The 17,533-nt window shown below is 54.6% G+C and overlaps 1 protein-coding gene across 2 annotated transcripts in view; it reads left to right on the forward strand.

The window, feature by feature from the left end:
- SLC6A6 (solute carrier family 6 member 6) overlaps window positions 1-17,533 on the forward strand; it is an 87,808-nt gene that overhangs the window by 52,927 nt on the left and 17,348 nt on the right. For both annotated transcript variants that reach the window (XM_027042727.2, XM_053218894.1), the window contains 4 exons: window positions 4,404-4,536; window positions 12,042-12,176; window positions 13,385-13,488; window positions 13,620-13,744. In XM_027042727.2, coding sequence (XP_026898528.1) covers window positions 4,404-4,536; window positions 12,042-12,176; window positions 13,385-13,488; window positions 13,620-13,744 — 497 coding nt within the window. The remainder of the gene's footprint in view (window positions 1-4,403; window positions 4,537-12,041; window positions 12,177-13,384; window positions 13,489-13,619; window positions 13,745-17,533) is intronic.

Below are 17,533 nucleotides of genomic sequence, written 5' to 3' on the forward strand. Positions count from 1 at the left end.
TCAGAGAACATAGTGGCTGAAGGGGCCTTACTGAGGTTCGAGATGGGACTACCATACATAAGCTTGTCCCGGACACGTCCCATTTACACCTGTGGTCCCACTGTCATTATTAATAGGTCTGAACAATAAGAGTATTTGGTCACCTTATTCAGGGAGGCAAAAAAGAGATGGGGGCAGCTTGGGAGGGCCTCGTTAGCCAGGTAGGTAGGAGCCAAGGGAGGATATGGAACACAGGAGGGGTGTGACCTGACTTGGGTATGGACACATTCTTTCTTGATGAGAACAGACTTGGGGGCAGGGTGACAGTGGAGGCAGGAAGGCAAGTGGGAAGCCTGCTGAAGTAGCTCTGGGGAGCAGTGGGGGCCCAGACAGGAGTGGTGGCAGTGCTGGGGACATGGCTAGATTTGGGGTAATGTGCAGTCTCCTGGGGTGGTTAGCAGGCACCGTCGAGGGGCAGTGCACCACAGCCGTGCCTCTGGGGTACAGCACTCTACAGTTTCCTGAGCCCTCCCATGCATCACAGGGGGAAGGCCCAACAGATCCCTATCTGTTGCTTTGTGGCTGAGGCCACAGGAGTCCCACGGTGGGGGGGGGGGGGGGGGCTTGGGGAGGGTCCTTCACACTTGGGTCCCTTCAAAGAGGGGTTCGAACGGATGCACACACTCTCTGGCCTCCACGGCTACCCAAAGATATCTTTGGTCACTTTGGCCCTGGGCCCACATTGGGCTCTGTTTTGACAACCCCTGACGGATGAGACACGCTCATTCCATTCCTAGAACGTCTGCATGGCCCATTACAAACATTTTCAAGAATTTTAAATAATTTTTATAAAGGTGCTATTAAAAACATGGAATCCTTCTTCGGACAACATCAAACATTCACCGAGAAAAACATTCAGACTGAAAACAGCCAAATAGAAAAAATGGTATTCAGTGCCAAGTGAGCGCCCCTCCCCCGTGTCCCCACCGCCAGGTCCCCCTCCCCACAGGCAGCGACTGCAACCGCGTCTTGTGTGTCCTACCAGAAATAGTCTGTGCATAGTCAAGCACAAATGTACATCCACCCCCTTCCCTTTTGAACACAATAGGGAGCATGCCACAGTGCTGTCCACCTTGCTTTGTTCACTTGTTTTATGTTCCTTATCTGCATCCAGGGAGCTTTCCCATTGTCTTAGGGGCCGTGGCGCATCCCACTGTGTGTCTTCCCTGCCCCTGAGGAGCCCCTGTTGAGGGCCATTTGGGTGGCGTCCAGGCGTCGGCCCTGCAGACGCTGCTGCGATGAATAGCTTGGGGTGGACCCCATCGGTGGCCACACGTGCAAGAGTAATTACAGGAGAGAGTCTTAGGAACGGAGTATTGCCGGATCCAAGAGCACGTGCCTTTAACAGTGTCGCTGCAGGTGTCGCCAGCTCCTTTAGGGAATTCGCTGCCAGCAGCGGAGACTCAGTTTCCTTGTTTGTTGTGGCTTCCGTAGCTGCGTAGCTAGCTGCCCAGAGCAAGCCTCCCGTCTGTCACGGGCACCAGGGGTTTACCCGGCACAGGAGGGGGAGAAGGTCGAAAGGGCGTCCGTGAACCGGCTGGCCGTGGTGTGATCAGATTCTGAGCTCTGGGGTTTCAAGCTCCTTGGTCGGCTTGCCCTTAGGAGAGCAGAAAAGGCCGGGCACCTCCTCAGCGTTAGCTGAGCACCTACTGTGTACCTGCCTGTGAGATCCTTGTCCTTGGGATGTTTGGAGCCTGGTAGGCAAGACAGACTTTTCACCCGTGGGTGACACTCGGTGCAGCCACATATAGAAGCCGCAAGACCGACAGGGACTCTGGTGGTCTGTGGGGCAGCAGGGAAGGCTTCTCTGGAAGCCCGAGGGCCGCGTGGCTGGCAATGCAGAGGGTGTGCAAAGGTGTGGAGGTGGAAAAGCACTCTCCCTGTGACGCTGCCCATTCACAAGGAAGCCTTGGGCCGCTGCCCAGCATGCCCCGGGCCTTCATTGAAGGCGCTGAGCTCTGGAGCCTGCGGGAAGGGCTTTTTATTCTCAGGCAGCTGCAGCCGCCAGATCCACGTGCTTGGCAGGGCCCCAGCCGGGATGCGTCTGGCGGACGGCCTGCCTCACGGGGATGCCCCCTGGCCTGAGGCTTCAGGTGACCCTGGCCCATAGCAGGGACTTGACAGATTCTTTTTAAAGTTTAGGCTCTATTCTCTGTTTGCCAGAGGAGCAGCATGGGGGAGTCCACAGAGTGCGGGCTTTTGGAGTCAGACAGGCTTGAGTACAGGGTGGTAACACTGTTGCCTGCTGGCTGTGTGTCTGTGGGCAATTGGGTCTTCCGTGCCTTGGTGTTCCCCATCTGTAAAATGGGGCCAGTGACCTTAGTCCTTGAATCAGATGAGATGAATTGAAAAGGCCTTGTGGATGGTATGAGCACACCATTGTGGGTGACAGAGGGGAGGCCATTTGATGTCAGGGTTCTCATCAAGAAAAGGGTAGGAAAGCTGCCCCCTTTTAAGGTGCGTTAATGGTAATACTGCATGGATTGGTCCAGAGTGCCATGTGAACTTGCCAGCTGCCTCAGCTGAGTCCCTGGTTCGTTCACTCAACAGGTATTTATCGAGGCTGTACTATGTGCCACATGCTCTTGTAGGTGCTGGGACCATGGCAGTGACCCAAAGAAAGGCCTCGGTTGAATGCCAATTGAGAGGGGCATCTTGGATTTATTCAAGGTCCTCATGTTGACTCTGGAAAAAAGAAGGAAAAGCAATGACACATCTGGCCCAGTAGGCATTCTGAGACCCAGAGCCCTGACCACAGGGAACTTCCCACAGGCTGGCTGAGAGCTAGGGAATGGTCTGGAATGCTTTGCCAGGCAGCAGCATGGGGGCAGGAACTGTTACCTGCGTTTTACAGAAGAGAGCCTAGGGCACAAAGTCACACTCCCTCTCTGCCTCTCTTGCTTGAGTGTGGCCTTGAAACCAGGAGCGAACTTTGGTTAGAACAGGAGCGAACCAGATTTTCCCCAGGGGAGCACGAGCTCCCTGGCTCCCATGGTCAGCAGCCCGGGGATTCAGCGGACAGGGACCCTGGTGGAGTGGCGGGCAGGGCTGACGTCCCTGGGCTCGGTGTGCCTGCCCTTGGTCATTGCTGCAGTATCAGGGCTCCGGGACAATGGGGACAGTTTCTTGGCATTACGATGTGTGGCTTCTGGCCGTCAGCACCCCGTGCTGCCCCACCCTGACTTCAGATGGCATCTGCCCCGCAGAGATGTGTCTGTGAGTAGATGTTTCTATGCATCTTCCACAGGTCAGTAAGTCTCTTGGACTCCCAAGGACCCAGCCTCTGCTGTGTGATGCCGGGCAGGGAGGGTGGGTGCTCTGAGCTGATTAGCCTTCAGACCGTCTACCTGTCCCCACCCCCCTACCCCCAAGACCTTCACATCCCTGCTGGGGGTTGGGAGGAGACCAGCATCGCTTAGGTACCAGGACCTACTCTGGGCGTCTCAAGGCCAGGACAGAAACAGGTTTACCCAGTGCTGGTTGCACCCGGACCCTGTAGTTAGTACTTCGTGTGGGTTTTCTTTTCTTTTTTTTTTTTTTTTTTATTTTTTTAACATTTATTTATTTTTGAGACAGAGAGAGACAGAGCATGAATGGGGGAGGGTCAGAGAGAGGGAGACACAGAATAGGAAACAGGCTCCAGGCTCTGAGCCATCAGCCCAGAGCCCGACGCGGGGCTCGAACCCACGGACCACGAGATCGTGACCTGAGCCGAAGTTGGCCGCTCAACCGACTGAGCCACCCAGGCGCCCCGTGTGGGTTTTCTTTTAACACCAATCTCTATAAAGTGCTGTGCAGCCGCATGTAGAAGCCTCGTGAGGCTTACATTTTAGTGGAGATCTGGATAAGGAACAGGGGTGAATAGAATAAGAGGGATGGGACAGAGTGTTGGGGGAGGGTAGTCATTCCCATTTCACAAATGAGGAGACTCAGGTCCAGGAGTTTGGGTAACCAGCCCAGTGATTACCCTGTAGAGCCAAGTTTGAACCCAGTGTTTGGCCCTTGGTGGGCACTGAAGCAGGGTCTACTAAGAATCGATCCACAGGAATTAGTGCCCATTTTACAGATGAGGAAACTGAGGCTTGGAGGTTTACTTAACTTTCCTGAGGCCAGACTGGGTTGAACCCAGGTTCGCCTGACGTAGGAGTCCGTATCTATCTCCTTGTTGACTTCTCCACAGCCCTGTGGCCTGGGTGGGAGCTGCTTCAAAGTCCCATGGCAATTCCAGGGCTTGGAGAGGCGAGAGGCCTTGTGGAAACATGGCACCTGAGTCGGGGTTTCAACCCCAGCCTGTTGGCACCTCGGCCTCAGCTCTCGCTGTCCCAGAGCCGGCCCGACTGACTTGCGGCTTTGTTTGCTCGAAGGCGCAATGTGCTGAGCTTGTCCTCTGGAATCGACGACCCCGGCTCCTTGAAGTGGGACCTTGCTCTCTGCCTTCTCCTCGTCTGGCTGGTCTGTTTCTTCTGCATCTGGAAGGGCGTCAAGTCCACGGGAAAAGTGAGTGGTGTTTCTGTCTCTCCCCTGCCTCAGCCCAGAGAATCTTCCACCTATCCCCCTCCCAGGCCCTCCCGCTTGGACGCAGAGCCCAGACCAAAGTGCTGGTGTGTGCGACAGAGCAGTCCCCTAAAAGAAAATAAGGCCCTGCTTTGTGGTATTTGCCCACTTCGTGGTGGAAATACTCCCACCATGTCTGACTTCAAGTTACCAAGGGCTTCACAATGAGCTAACACAATTCCTGAAAATTGGTCAGTGGGCTCTGTGGCGCCTGTACAAGCTCCCATAATCACTGGCTCCCACGGCCAAGCGTAGCTGTTAGCAGATATCCGACGTTAGCTTTGTAACTGTGAAGTTAGCTGCAAGGAAGGTGAGCTGGCAGCTTGATTGTCGGTTCTCAGCCAGTCCCTAACAGCACGGACCCTGTCTCTGCAAAATGCGCCCTGACGGGCAGCATCTCCCGCAAACTTGCTGGCAATGCAGACCCATGGGCCTCCCCCACACCTGCAGAATCAGAACCCACATTTGAACAGCATCCCCGGATAATCCAAATGCTCACTGAGGGTTTGAGAAGCACTGACCGGGAGTTTTGCTGCTAAGTCCGATGCACTGAATAATCATCTTACCAGTGACATTTCAGCCGGAAACTGAGTTGTTAGTTATTAAGGAAAGCTTTCGCTGATAAGATTAAGTCATGTGCTCATAACCAAGATGTTAGTTGTTAACCAGAATGTTAGCCATCACTGAAATATTCGCCGCTGATTTAATATGTTACACGATGACTAGACTGTTAGCTATTAACAGAGGTAGTAGCTGATCATTAAAATGTTAGCTTATAATTGAGGTTTTAGCTATGGGCTGGTGTATTGGCCATCATGAAAATGTCAGCCTATGATTAAAATGTTACCTGTTAAAGTTAGAGCTAAACCATTACCTGATTGACCAAGACACTGGCCGGCATCATGGTCATTGCCATCTCAGGTCAGTGCAGAGGGCTCTGTCATGATAAGGGGTGTGAGCCCGTGCCTCGGCCAGGCTCTAGGCCATAGTGAAGGTGTTGGCTCATCTGCCTTTACATGTCCCCCATCTATCATTTCCCTCCTATCAGTTGCATCTCGATGGGGGAAAATCTCTTTAAGGTCTAAAAGCCCCCAAAGGTCAAGCGAGTATGTTAAGGTGGCATTTGAGGTACAGCAGTGGGCAGTGGGTGGTTACGTTGTTTGGAGAAGGGGCCTTTGCTGCACCGGAATTTAAATGAAAGACCCTGTTGTCTCTGGATGAAGAGCCCCTGAAGTGAAATCACGGATCTGAATGGATCCCAGCATCTCCTTCAGGGCAAGATCCGGGCGCCCAGGATGGCAGAGGCAGAATGGGAAGGATTCTGGAGTGGGGGCCTGCCCAGCCCACACACCCTCTGCCTGTTTCTGTGCTTGGAGCCATCCTGCAGTCCTAAAACCCCGTCCAGAAAGGAAGCAGGCCAGGCTTCAGAAATGTCCACACGCAGCACCCCTGGCCAGCATTGCCCCACCGGGACAGGCAGGAAGAGGGCCCCTCGAGCAATCCACACAATGCCTCAGGGAGCGCGTTCACCCGTGACACCCCACCTCCTCCTCCATCTTGTGTGCAAGCTGCTTCCTCACCGCCTTTCTTCAAACGTGAGGGAACTAAGCTGGGAGAGGTTAGGCGGCTTGTTCAAAGGTACTGCCTCACCTTGAAGCCCCAGTTTCCTCATCTACAGAACGGGTGGAAGCAAGGGTTCAAACAAGAAGTGTTACATAGCCAGCACGATGCTTGTCTCAGATGGTACAGTAAGTAAATACCAATCCTGTTTTCACTGGGCCTCCGTTTCCCCACTTGGAGATGAGTTTTTCTCAGGAAGTTTCTATGGAGCAGTGTTCTTGAGCAATGCTGGAGACATGATCGTTTCCTTATGCATCTGTCCATTTTGTGCCTCTACTATTCGTCAGGTTCTATTGTAGGAATGGGGCCGGGGGACATGCAGGGGTCAGCAAGACAGACAGACATCTCTGTGCTCCAGGAGCTGACACATTTGCTGGTTGTGACAAGGTGAATGTGTGAAATATATAGGAGTCAGGTGGTGACTAGAGTATGGTGGTTAAAGGACAGTGTGGTGAAGGGGAATAGGAAGTGTTGGGGTATACTTTTAAATAGGGTGGCCAGGCAGGCTCACCAAGAAGGTGACTTTGGGGCACAGGTCTGAAGGCAGTGAGAGGTAAGCCATGTGGATATCTGGAGGAAAAAAAAATTCTAAAGAGAGAGAACAGCCAGTGCAAAGGCCCTGAGGTATATCTGATCCAGACCTATGGGGAGCCCCCGGTCTGATGGAGGAAGCTGATGTTTCGCAGGAACAGCGGGCAAGACAATAGAATCAAAGCGAAAAGTGGAGGGTACCAGGCTGCAACTGTGGCCAGTTGAAGACGTGACTTGACAGAGGTCCCCTACCCTTCCCCACCCCTGGAGACAACCTCCTCCTCACACAGCTCCAGGCCCCTGAGGGGCGGGCATGGCTCCCAGAACAATAGCAGGGCCTGGGCCAGCCCAAAGAAGCCAAGACAAACACAGTAAGGCTCTGTGGACTTCCTTGAGCTCTACAGCCTGCCTGCCTGCCCGCCCGCCGCCGGCCGCCAGCCATGGCTTTCAGCCCTGGCCACAGACCAGGTTCATGGCCGCTGTGGGGGCTGGGCCCATGGGCAGCAGGGCAGGCCTCATCCTGGCATGGCCCTGCTTCAGTGGCTGACACTGGTCCGGTAGGGAGGGGGTGGACGGAGGGAGGGCCTGGGCAGCTCAGGACCCAAGTTCAAGTCACTTTGCCTCTCTGAGCCTCAGTTCCCGTTTTTGTAAATTGTCGGCATTCCAAGGATCTGAGCCGTGGCCCAGGTATGCTGGGGCTTAATTCATTCAACAAACCGTGATAATGGCAGCAAATGCTGTGTAACACACATCACCAGGCACTGTTCTCAGTGCTGTTTATTAGCTCATTTAACCATCCTAATGTTCTGAGGTGTCTGGGACAAGCTGGGATTTGAACCCAGACAGCCCAGCTGCCAAGCTCGGCGCCCTGCATTCTTCCACCCCCTAACCATCACCTGCTGCCTGCCCTAACCTGTGCTAGCCTGATGGTGCAGTGGGGCATGAGGCAGGCATGTCCCTGCTCACAGAGCCTCAGGTCCAAGAAGGTGACGCAAGTCTAGACCCTCACACAGGAAGTACGGCGCCATGGACCCGAAGGGGAACACATTCGCGGGCAGACAGATGCACAGACATGGTCTGAGGCCGCACCCTTCCATCGCCAGCTCTTCTCTCTGGCTCTTAGAAACAAAGGGGTGGCAGTCAGAGTCAGATGTGGTTTGGGATCTCAGTTTCGGTCCCACAGGCTGCGTGACTTTGGGCACGTCCTTCCGCTTATGTGAAATGAGTTCGTGATGCTGCCCTCACACACACAGGGGTGCTGTGAAAGCCTTCAGGGCCTGCCTAGGTGCTGGGCACAGACTCATGGCCCCACCTCTCGGACCTCCATCTCTGGGCTGAGGGACCCCAGCTCCCCAGGCCTTTCCCCCCAAGGGAAGTTCAGGGCAGTGGAAGACTAACCTGTCTCCCTCCTGCCTTGCAGACCACCTTCTCTCCACCGTCCCTAGGGGAGTGAGGAAGTGTTGTCCTCTCAAGTTTCCAGGGCAGTTGGGCCACAGGGCTTTTGGATCAAGGGCTCAGAGGAACCATGAGCTTGCCAGCAAGAGTGGAAAAATACCACGTCCCGTGGCAAGGCCTGCTGGGCCACCACTAGAGGCCCACTGGCGGCGGCTGGCACCAGCCTCTCCCGTGAGGATCCCGGGGGAGTCACGGAAAAGTTGAGAGAATGGGTCTCAGGGGCTTGTCCTCAGAGCAGCGAGTTCTGCAAAACAAGGGTGGCTTTCCAAAAAGGCAGATGAAGTGGGGTGACTAGGTGGGGCTGTGATCAGGTGGGGCTGTCCTGGTCTGGACTGGGGGAGGGACAGGGATAACATGCACACACACAAAAGACACGGGACTCTGAGGTCAGCTGGCCCAGATCAAGTCCCACCTCTGCCACCTACCAGTTCTGTGACCCCAGGCACCTGACATCAACCTCTCTGGGCCAGTCTTCTCATCTAGAAAATTCAGGTGATACACGTACCGACCCCTTTAGGATTAAATGAGTAACACACATAAAGCTTAGTAGAGTGCCTGGCACACAGTAAGTGCTACTTAAGTGCTTGTTAAACAAATGTAATATGTGAAAACAAGGGAAGCCACCCCCATCCCTGGGTGGTTTCCTGTGTCCCTGACACAAAGCCCTCTGGCCAGAGCCTGGTTGCCCAGCCTGGTGGGGCCCAGCTGGCTTTGAAGTGGCCGCCCTCTGGGGACAGCGTGCTGTCAGCAGCTGTTGTTCACCAGGCCCAGGGTGTGGCCCACAGCAGGGCCCAGAGTTGGGAACTGGTTGGGGGCCTGTCTGCAGGAAGGGAGGAGCGGCCTGGAGGGGGCCATGCTGGGTTTCTTTCTTTCACCCCTTCTGTGGCTTCCTGGCCTGCCTCCGCCCTCTGCATCTGCCTTCTGGTCCTTGGGAAATTGGAAGGGTTCTCTGCTGGGAAAACTGAGGCCCTGATGGAGCAAAGGCATCCCGGGAAGGAGCTGCAGAGACAGGTGTAGGGCCCGCCCTTCACCTGGGGTCACCAGGATCGCTGCCGAGGTTCCCTGAGGGTGGCAGGTGAGGTCAGCTCCCTTAATCCTCCCCATACAGATGGAAGCTGAGGCCAAACCACCCAGCTGGGAGGTGGCGGAGGTGGGATGCAAACCCCAGCCTGGGTGACCCATACCACTCTACCCTTCCCCTTGGGGTGGCAGGGCTGGAGGGAACTTCAGAGCTCATCTGGCCTGAGCCTCCCACTTCGGCGGGCTTCAGCTTGTGGGGAAATGAAGCCCAGAGAGGGACAGTAGCTTGCTCAAGGTCTGACAGCAAGCCAGTCACTGAGCTTGAAGTTCAACCTGTGCCCTTGGGGAGTCCAGCCTTCCTCGGGTCGTTGGAAGGATTGAATAAACTGCCAGACTTGGAAGGACTTTTTTTTTTTTTTTTTTTTTTGAGAGAGAGAGAGAGGGCAAGTGCGAGCAGGGGAGGGGCAGAGGGAGAGGGAGAGAGAGAGAGAGAGAGAGAGAGAGAAAGAAAGAATCTTAAGCAGACTCCATGCTCAGCATGATGCCCGACTCAGGGCTCGATCTCACAACTGTGAGATCGTGACCTGAGCCGAAAACAGAAGAGTGGGACACTTAACCGACTGAGCCACCCAGGCGCCCCACAGAAGGGCTTTTTATTGCTCTGCCTCTTAAGTGCTGTGTGACCTGTGTGGGCAAGCAGTGGACTTGCCCAGGTCATCTACAGAGCACAGGACCTGCACCCAGGGCCCGTGGAGATTAACCACCTTGCTCTGAGCAAAGGCTTCAGTTCCTCACCTTCATGATGAACACGGGGCGCCTGGGCGGCTCAGCTGGTTGAGCATCCCAGCTTCGGCTCAGGTCATGATCTCACAGCTCGTGGGTTGGAACCCCGCATTGGACTCTGTCCTGACAGCTCCGAGCCTGGAGCCTGCTTCGGATTCTGTGTCTCCCTCTCTCTCTCTGTGCCCCTCCCCTGCTCACACTCTGTCTGTCTGTCTGTCTGTCTGTCTCTCAAAAATAAAATAAACATTAAAAAAAAAAAGACAAAGATAGGACTGAAACCTACCTCAAAGGGCTAGGGTAGGGCAGGACTAACTAAGTATAGAAGTTGCTGCACTTGGAATAGTACCAGGCTCGCAGTAAGCATTCAGTAAGTGCTGGGTGGCGGTACTGGCTGCGGGCAGCCGCGCCAGGCGGGTCCTGAGAGCTTTCTTCTTGCCCTTTTCCAGAGGCCCTTTCTAGTTCTTTCTACTCAAAGGGATGTTGGCTCCCCAAGAACTGTGCTCTAGTGAGGGTTCCTGTGCCAGATCGGTGGGGTTCAGGGTCTGTCAGCCTCCATTGGCCTCTGTTCCCCACCTGGGCACTTCTGGCTGCAGTAACCTAGCACTGCCCCCGCCCCCCAGCACCACAGACACATTCATGCTCCCTGGGTGTCTGTTTCCTCACCTGTAAAACGGGTGCATTGGCTACATAGTCGTTCCTTTCTGAGGTCCCGAGGGAGTCAGGGGCTCTGCGACCTAGTCTTAGCATTTCAGGTGGTCAACATGACCTTTCTGTATGTGCTCCATGGGCAAAGTGAAATACCTCATGCCTTTCTTTGCTCAGAGCGAGGTGGTTAATCTGCACGGGCCCTGGGTGCAGGTCCTGTGCTCTTTAGATGACCTGGGCAAGTCTTCAAGCCCTGTTGAGCCTCGGTTCCTCGTCTGTCAGCACGGTGGCCAGCACACCAGTTTAGGGGGGATGTGGTGAGCACGAAGTGGGCTCGGGCCTGGGGAGTCCTCATTCAGCCAGTGTCCTGCTGGAAGTACCAGGAGTTCGCTGCCTGTTCAGAGCCGTGCACCTCTGAGCCCCTCCCGGGCATAAACCCTGCCTGGAAACTTCTCGGGTTGAAGGAAAAGATTGGGAAATCCATCTCACGGAACTGAAGCCGCACGGTGTTTGAAGACCAGCGCTCTCAGGACAGGGGAGGATATGGAGGGCAGGCCCTTGGCAATGGCACGGCACAGCCTCGGTCGTCTCTGGTCCCCACCTCCAATTGGCCTTAGGTTGCCTGGGATGTGCTGTGTGACCCAGGGAAGGCCGTGGGCCTCCCACGGCCCCAAGGGAGTGGAGGCTCTTCCCCATCTCCTGGCCAAGGGGCTTTAGAGACTTCATCTCCTCCTAGAAGTTCTCGTGTCCTTCCTACAAAATCAGAGTCAACAACAGGCCCCATTTCTCGAGCACCGAAGTGCCAGGCACTCACCTCAGCTTTTGACAGAGGTCTTTTATTACTTTTGTCTCCACTTACACATGAGGGAACAGTCCCAGAAAGGTTAAGCATCATGGCCAAGGCCACCCAGCAAGAGAGGGGACGGAGCTGGGATTTGAACCCACACTTAACTGATCCCGAACCACAAGAGTCGTACTAACAGTTGTAATGTCAGCTAACACGTACTGAGTGTCACATGCCAACCACTGGGGTCAGCCTTTTACACATACACTTGATAGTTCACACTCTTACTTTCCATGAGTGTCTGTTCGTGAGGGCAGGGATTCGTTTTCTGCCTTGTCCACCGCTCTATTGCCAGGGCCTAGATGTTCAGTAAATATTCATAGGATTGCTTTCATTGAATCTCAGTAAATCTGTGAGGTGAGTACTTGTGTGATACCCAGGTTACAGGTGAGGCAACTGCGGCCCCGAGAGGTTAAACGATGTGTGTAAGATCACACAGCAAGTGAAGCAGCAGGCTCAGCTCCAGACCTTCGGCTCCGGAGGGAATGCTGGAATGTGACAGCAGCAGGTGAGGCCACGGGCCCCCCTGAATCCCTCTCGTCCCTCACAGGTTGTCTACTTCACGGCCACCTTCCCCTTCGCCATGCTCCTGGTGCTGCTGGTCCGTGGACTGACACTGCCCGGTGCAGGCGCAGGCATCAAGTTTTATCTGTACCCCGACATCAGCCGCCTGGAGGACCCACAGGTACACCGGGAGGCAGCCTGTCCTCCCTCCCACCCGGGGCCAGGCAGGGCAGGGTGCGGGGGAAGCGAAGCTGGCGGCCCAGTTTCCGCGGTTCTTGGGCACACGCATCTGGTCAGGCCGTCCGGCTCCGGTACTTTTCCGCTGGGCCGTGGCAGCTTGTTCACCGTGCACATGGGCCCTTCCCACTGTGGGCATATCTTTTCATGTCGAGGCCTCCTGAGGCCAGCCACTTATAGTCTTCTTCGGGCCCTGTGCCAGGTAAGGGGTGCTGGTCTCAGGAGCCAGCCTCCTCCTCGCCCCTGGCCTCTGCCCACAGTGGCCGAGAGGGCTGCCTCGTGGGGATGGGAGAGTCGGCTCAGGAGTGCCGCTTCTGGCTTCCTTGGCCGGGGTCGGAATTCAGAGTTGGCGATGAGCTCTGGGAAGGTCAGGGGGCAGGTACTGAACGTCTGGCTCCTGGCAGTCAGCCATGTGACCGCGGGAGGTTGGAGAACACCCTACAATGTTTTACTGGCCCATTTGAGGACCTTTTGTCCCCAGGATCCTCAACCTTCAAGTTGCCTTCAAGGTCCTGTGCTGCTCTGGGTCTCCTCCCCACTGCCCTCTCGCCCTCTCCTAGGTGAGAGGGGGCTTGGCCAACATCAGAGGACAGCTGGGAAGGCAGTTTTGTGGCCATCGGGAGCTGCTCAAGGAAAGTTCTGGAGAGCAGCTTTGCCTGCATAATCCGTTCGGGAATCCTCCCCGTTCCAACTCGGGGGTCCCCGGACAATAGCAGTTACGGTAACGATAGCGGCCTTGACTTCACGGTCTTGCCCTGTGCCTGCACTGGGCTGAATCTATTTTCCGAAAATAGGCATGATAGTGCTGTGCGTCAGGGCAGTGGAGCCCATGGTACAGATGTGAAAACTGAGGCTCCAGGCGGGAGTCCCTATTGCCCACAATCATTTCATAGTTGGAATTCAGATCTGTCTGCTTCAAAAGTCCATCCTCCTAATCCTGACGCTCAGTGACTGGGGGTTTCTTTGACTTCTGGGCTTCCTTGCAGCTCAGTATTGCCTTCAAAGACGCCTTGGATTCCAGCACAAATGCTCTCATTGCAGTCAAGAGTCTGCACATTTTGAGGTGCCCAGGGCCCACACTGCCCCCTCCAGGAAGCTGGTCCTAACGGCCCCTTCTCTCTCTCCTTACCACTCCCACCCCAACCCCCGTAGGTATGGATTGATGCCGGGACCCAAATATTCTTCTCCTACGCCATCTGCCTGGGGGCCATGACCTCTCTGGGGAGCTACAACAAGTACAAGTACAACTCGTACAGGCAAGTGTCGCGCCAGCGGGCCTGGTAAACCTTAGAAATGATGATGTTTAAAGAAAAAAAAGAGAAGAAGTAGGGAGCGTGGCTTCCTTGTGTTGTGAATTAACTTGCTCCCTGACATATGTGTAACTTAGGGACTGTATGCTGCTGGGATGCCTGAACAGTGGTACCAGTTTTGTGTCTGGCTTCGCAATTTTTTCCATCCTGGGCTTCATGGCACAAGAGCAAGGGGTGGACATTGCTGATGTGGCTGAGTCAGGTATGGTGGTATTGGTGGCAGTGGTGGTGGGCACTGCCACCTAGTGTGTAAGCCAAGTACTGCAGGCATGAAGCCAGACCCCAGGGGGCTTTGGGGGGGGGACGAGCCTGGTTTCCGAAACGGACCCCCCCCACCAAGATGTCCCCCACATATCAAAGAGTACAAAAGCTAAATTTTAAGCACTTTGCAATTTGGCCCAAGGGGCTAGCAGAAACATGGGGGTTGGTTAAGTTGGGGGAATACTTAGCTACTCTTGTGTGGTCTTCCCTCCCTCTCCTTCCCCAGCAAACTCCTGGTTTCAGCAACAGAAACCACTTTCCTAACTCAGGCCCAAGCCAGCCACCAGTCGGCATTCCATCACCACCTTCTCAGCTTTGGTTTCTGTATTTTGCACTTTGCTCCCAGCGCGCTCCCTCTAGCAAACCCATTCATTCATTCCACCGATGCTATTGATTTATGGAGTCTGCCCTGTGTCAGCCACCACCGTAGGCAGTGGGGTGGGAGAGAGACGGTGGGCATGGCGGTCGCCCGCTGGGACCGTGACAGACCCAGTTTGGGGGTAGTTTGTGGGGACAGTGTCACCCCCTGGAGGCGTGGGGCCCTGTTGGTGGGGTGCTCCTTCCGGAAGTAGAGGAAAGTCTTAGAATCGTGAACTCTGCAAAGCCTGGGATCCTAGGCTGGGATCCTGGAGCTCCAGGAAGGTGGTTCTGGAACCTGAAAATGACAAAGCCTTCAGTTGCTAGAATCCTAGAGCTTCAGAACCACAGTATTCTAGGACTTGCTGCCGGAAGTGCTAAGTCCCGGAACTGCAGCCATAGAACTGCAGTGGCCTGGATACGGGAACAGGAACCACAGGCTCCCGAGTTCCCCAAGGGCTATCTTTGTGGCTTCTCTACCTCCCTCCTGTCCTGCCCATTCACTGGGTGGGGGCTCATCAGCTGCCTGGAAGGCTTGGTAACTTGGTACATGTCCTCTGCTGCACCCGACCTCTTGATTTCTCACGACCTCTCTGGGCCCACATGGAGAGAAGCGAGGGTCCTGGGCTGAGGCCCCTCTCAGGTCCAGAGGACAGCCTAGTGTCCTAACTCCAGGGACCACCACAGACCAGAGTCAGGCATAGCTAGAGCCCTTGCCATGGCATTGCCCTGGCCCTTGTTGGAAACAGGGTGGCGTCCTGGCTTCTCAGCCACAGAACCCTACCGTTGGGGGTCAGGGGTACCTCAGCATTGTGCATTTAGACGTCTGTTCTGCAGATGAGGAGACCAGTGGCTTGAGAGCAAGGGCCTTGCTCGGGCTGATCAGGATCCGAGTTGGAGTCTCCTGGACAGGGCGCCTGCCACCTCCTGGACAGGCCCCTCTGCCACGAGGACGTCCTCTGCCTCCTGCCTTCCCACTCACCCTGGACACACGTGATAATTCTGGTCTTCCCTGTGTGAGAACGCATCTGAGCTCCTCTGACTTTCTCTGACCTCAGAGCCCGTGGGCCCTGCTTTCATCCTTGCTTGGCAAAGATGTTCTCTGCCCCCTCCCCACCGCCCGCCCCGCAGTGTCGCAGGACAAGTGTGGCAAGCCCACGCATCTCTCCGCTGGCCCCCAGTCCCAGGTCGGACCATCAGACATAGCTTTCCTTCCCCAAGGGCCCCAAGAAGCAGGCCAGGGACTGAGGACACAGAAAGTTAATTCCAGAAAGATCCACACCCACTTGGGAGTTTGGCAGGTCCAGTGACGAGGGGGGAAACCATTTGCAGCTTCTTTGCAGCGGCTTTTTTCAGTTGAGGGCTTGCAAAGCAGTTGTGATCGCCAGGAGCATGGAGTGAATTGGTGGTGGGATATATATATATGTATATATATGTATATATATATGTGTATATATATATGTATATCTCGATATCTAAAATAGATCTTTCTCTGTGGACAACTAGGTACTTTTATATGTGTATATATCATCACCCTAAGTTGTTTTCTTCCTTCTGTCCACTTCAAAGACCTTGTTGTTTATTCCCCACGGTGATGTCTGAACAGCTGACAGATACCTCAAGGGTGATTATTTCTCTAATAAGCTTTTAACAAGCACCATATTGAGCGAAGTGCATTTGAACAAGATAATTATTTGGCCGAACGGAGTATACATGGCACGTGCAGCGGCGCGTTCTCTGCTCGTGGAGGGGCATGCATTGGTGCTCGGAGCGGCTGCGTGACTTCACATGGACTTCTCTCTCTATAGTTCCCCGTGCGCTTTTAGAGAAAGATGCTCAGACCCTCTCCCAGAGGCTGGCTTGAGAAAGGCAAAACTGAAATACAGAAACGAGCGTGTTGAGAACCTCCCCCAGGCCCCAGCGGGCGGGCGGCGGGTGGCGGGTGGGGGTTGGGGGGCCCCATTTTACATCTGTCTCGCAGTCGGCTGGACTTGAATCCACACGCAGTGACGCTTACCAGTCGGGCCAGAGCTGACGTGTAGGGGGACCAGGGGGGCCCCAGCGAGGTGCACATGGGGCTTCCGTTGCAGCTTGGACTTTGGGGTTTTGGTAGGACCGCCCCTTCTACCACTTCTCGTGGGATTTGCTACCATCGCCGCCTGAGGATACCCGAGTAGACTCTGGACAGTAGAAGGACTCGCCCTTGCCTGCCACATTTGTGGTTAACGCCCCACTGTGCGGTTTCTGGCTCCAAATTATTTTAAAGGTTTTTTGGGTTGGGGTTTTTTTTTTTTTTTTTTTTGGTGTTTTTTTTTTTTTGTTGTTGTTGTTGTTGTGTTTTGTTTTGTTTTTTTCTCATTCTTAAGCTAGTCATTTGGTTTCTGATATCTGCTCTAAATATCCTGGCCTCTAGCCCTTTTTGTTTTCACATTTCTTGACCTTATTTATTTATTTATTTATTTATTTATTTATTTATTTTATTTTTATTATTATTATTTTTTAAGTTGTGGATCTTACTTTATTTTTTCAGCCCGGGCCCTTTCAGGCCTCCTTTCTTTTGCTGCTTGCTGCCGCCTCTTAGAACCACAGGTCTTAATCACTGGCTCAGTTCTTAACCCCTGGCTTCTCCCCCCAGATGTGCCGGAGACAGGAGGAGACATTTCTCTATGTCTCTGGAATGTTTCCAGGCCGAAAGATGCCCCCTGAGCTGGCGGGGCTCCCGTCTCCCACACCGGGCCTCCAGATTCTGTCCGAGTCCCCTCCTCAGAAACCAGAAGCCCTTTTCTAGGGAAGTGGGCTCAGCATCTGAGAATCTGAGCACGAGAAGTCTCCTTGGGAGTCATTTCCTGGATCCTGCCCCTCCCTTCTCAGGTGGGGAAGCAGGTCCCTGCAGGGGTGCGTGGTGACATAAAGAGAAGGTGGAATGAGACCTGAATGGAAGTCTCGGGTCTCCGGAGCCTGGGGTCTTGCCCCGCACACACCTCCCTTTAGCTTTGGGCCTTGCCTCTGACATTGCTCAGTGGGGTGCACAGATGCACCCCTGAAGTGAGGTTTGCCCTGCAGGGCATGGTTCTGTATTCTTTCACCATGTTTTAGTCATTAACTCAGAAGTAGAAACCTTTTCTTTGCCAACGGGGGCTTCGGTAGTCCGATAACCAGATCTTTCCCCCTTTGCTTCCTTCCAGCAAACGTTGGCCTGGTTGCTCTGGTTTGGGGAGCCTTCCTTTTCCAAGCCGGCAGACTGGGTCCCAGGCTCGGTCCCATCTCCTGCCCCCAAATGGCCAGGTCTGCCGGATTCTGGTGTGAGGCCACTTGTACTGCTGCATAGGAGACAGATGCTAAAACGGGGCCCCACCTGAGCCCCAGTACACCC

This window comes from Acinonyx jubatus, chromosome A2 (genome assembly GCF_027475565.1).
Source record: "Acinonyx jubatus isolate Ajub_Pintada_27869175 chromosome A2, VMU_Ajub_asm_v1.0, whole genome shotgun sequence".
In the NCBI taxonomy this organism is placed as follows: domain Eukaryota; kingdom Metazoa; phylum Chordata; class Mammalia; order Carnivora; family Felidae; genus Acinonyx; species Acinonyx jubatus.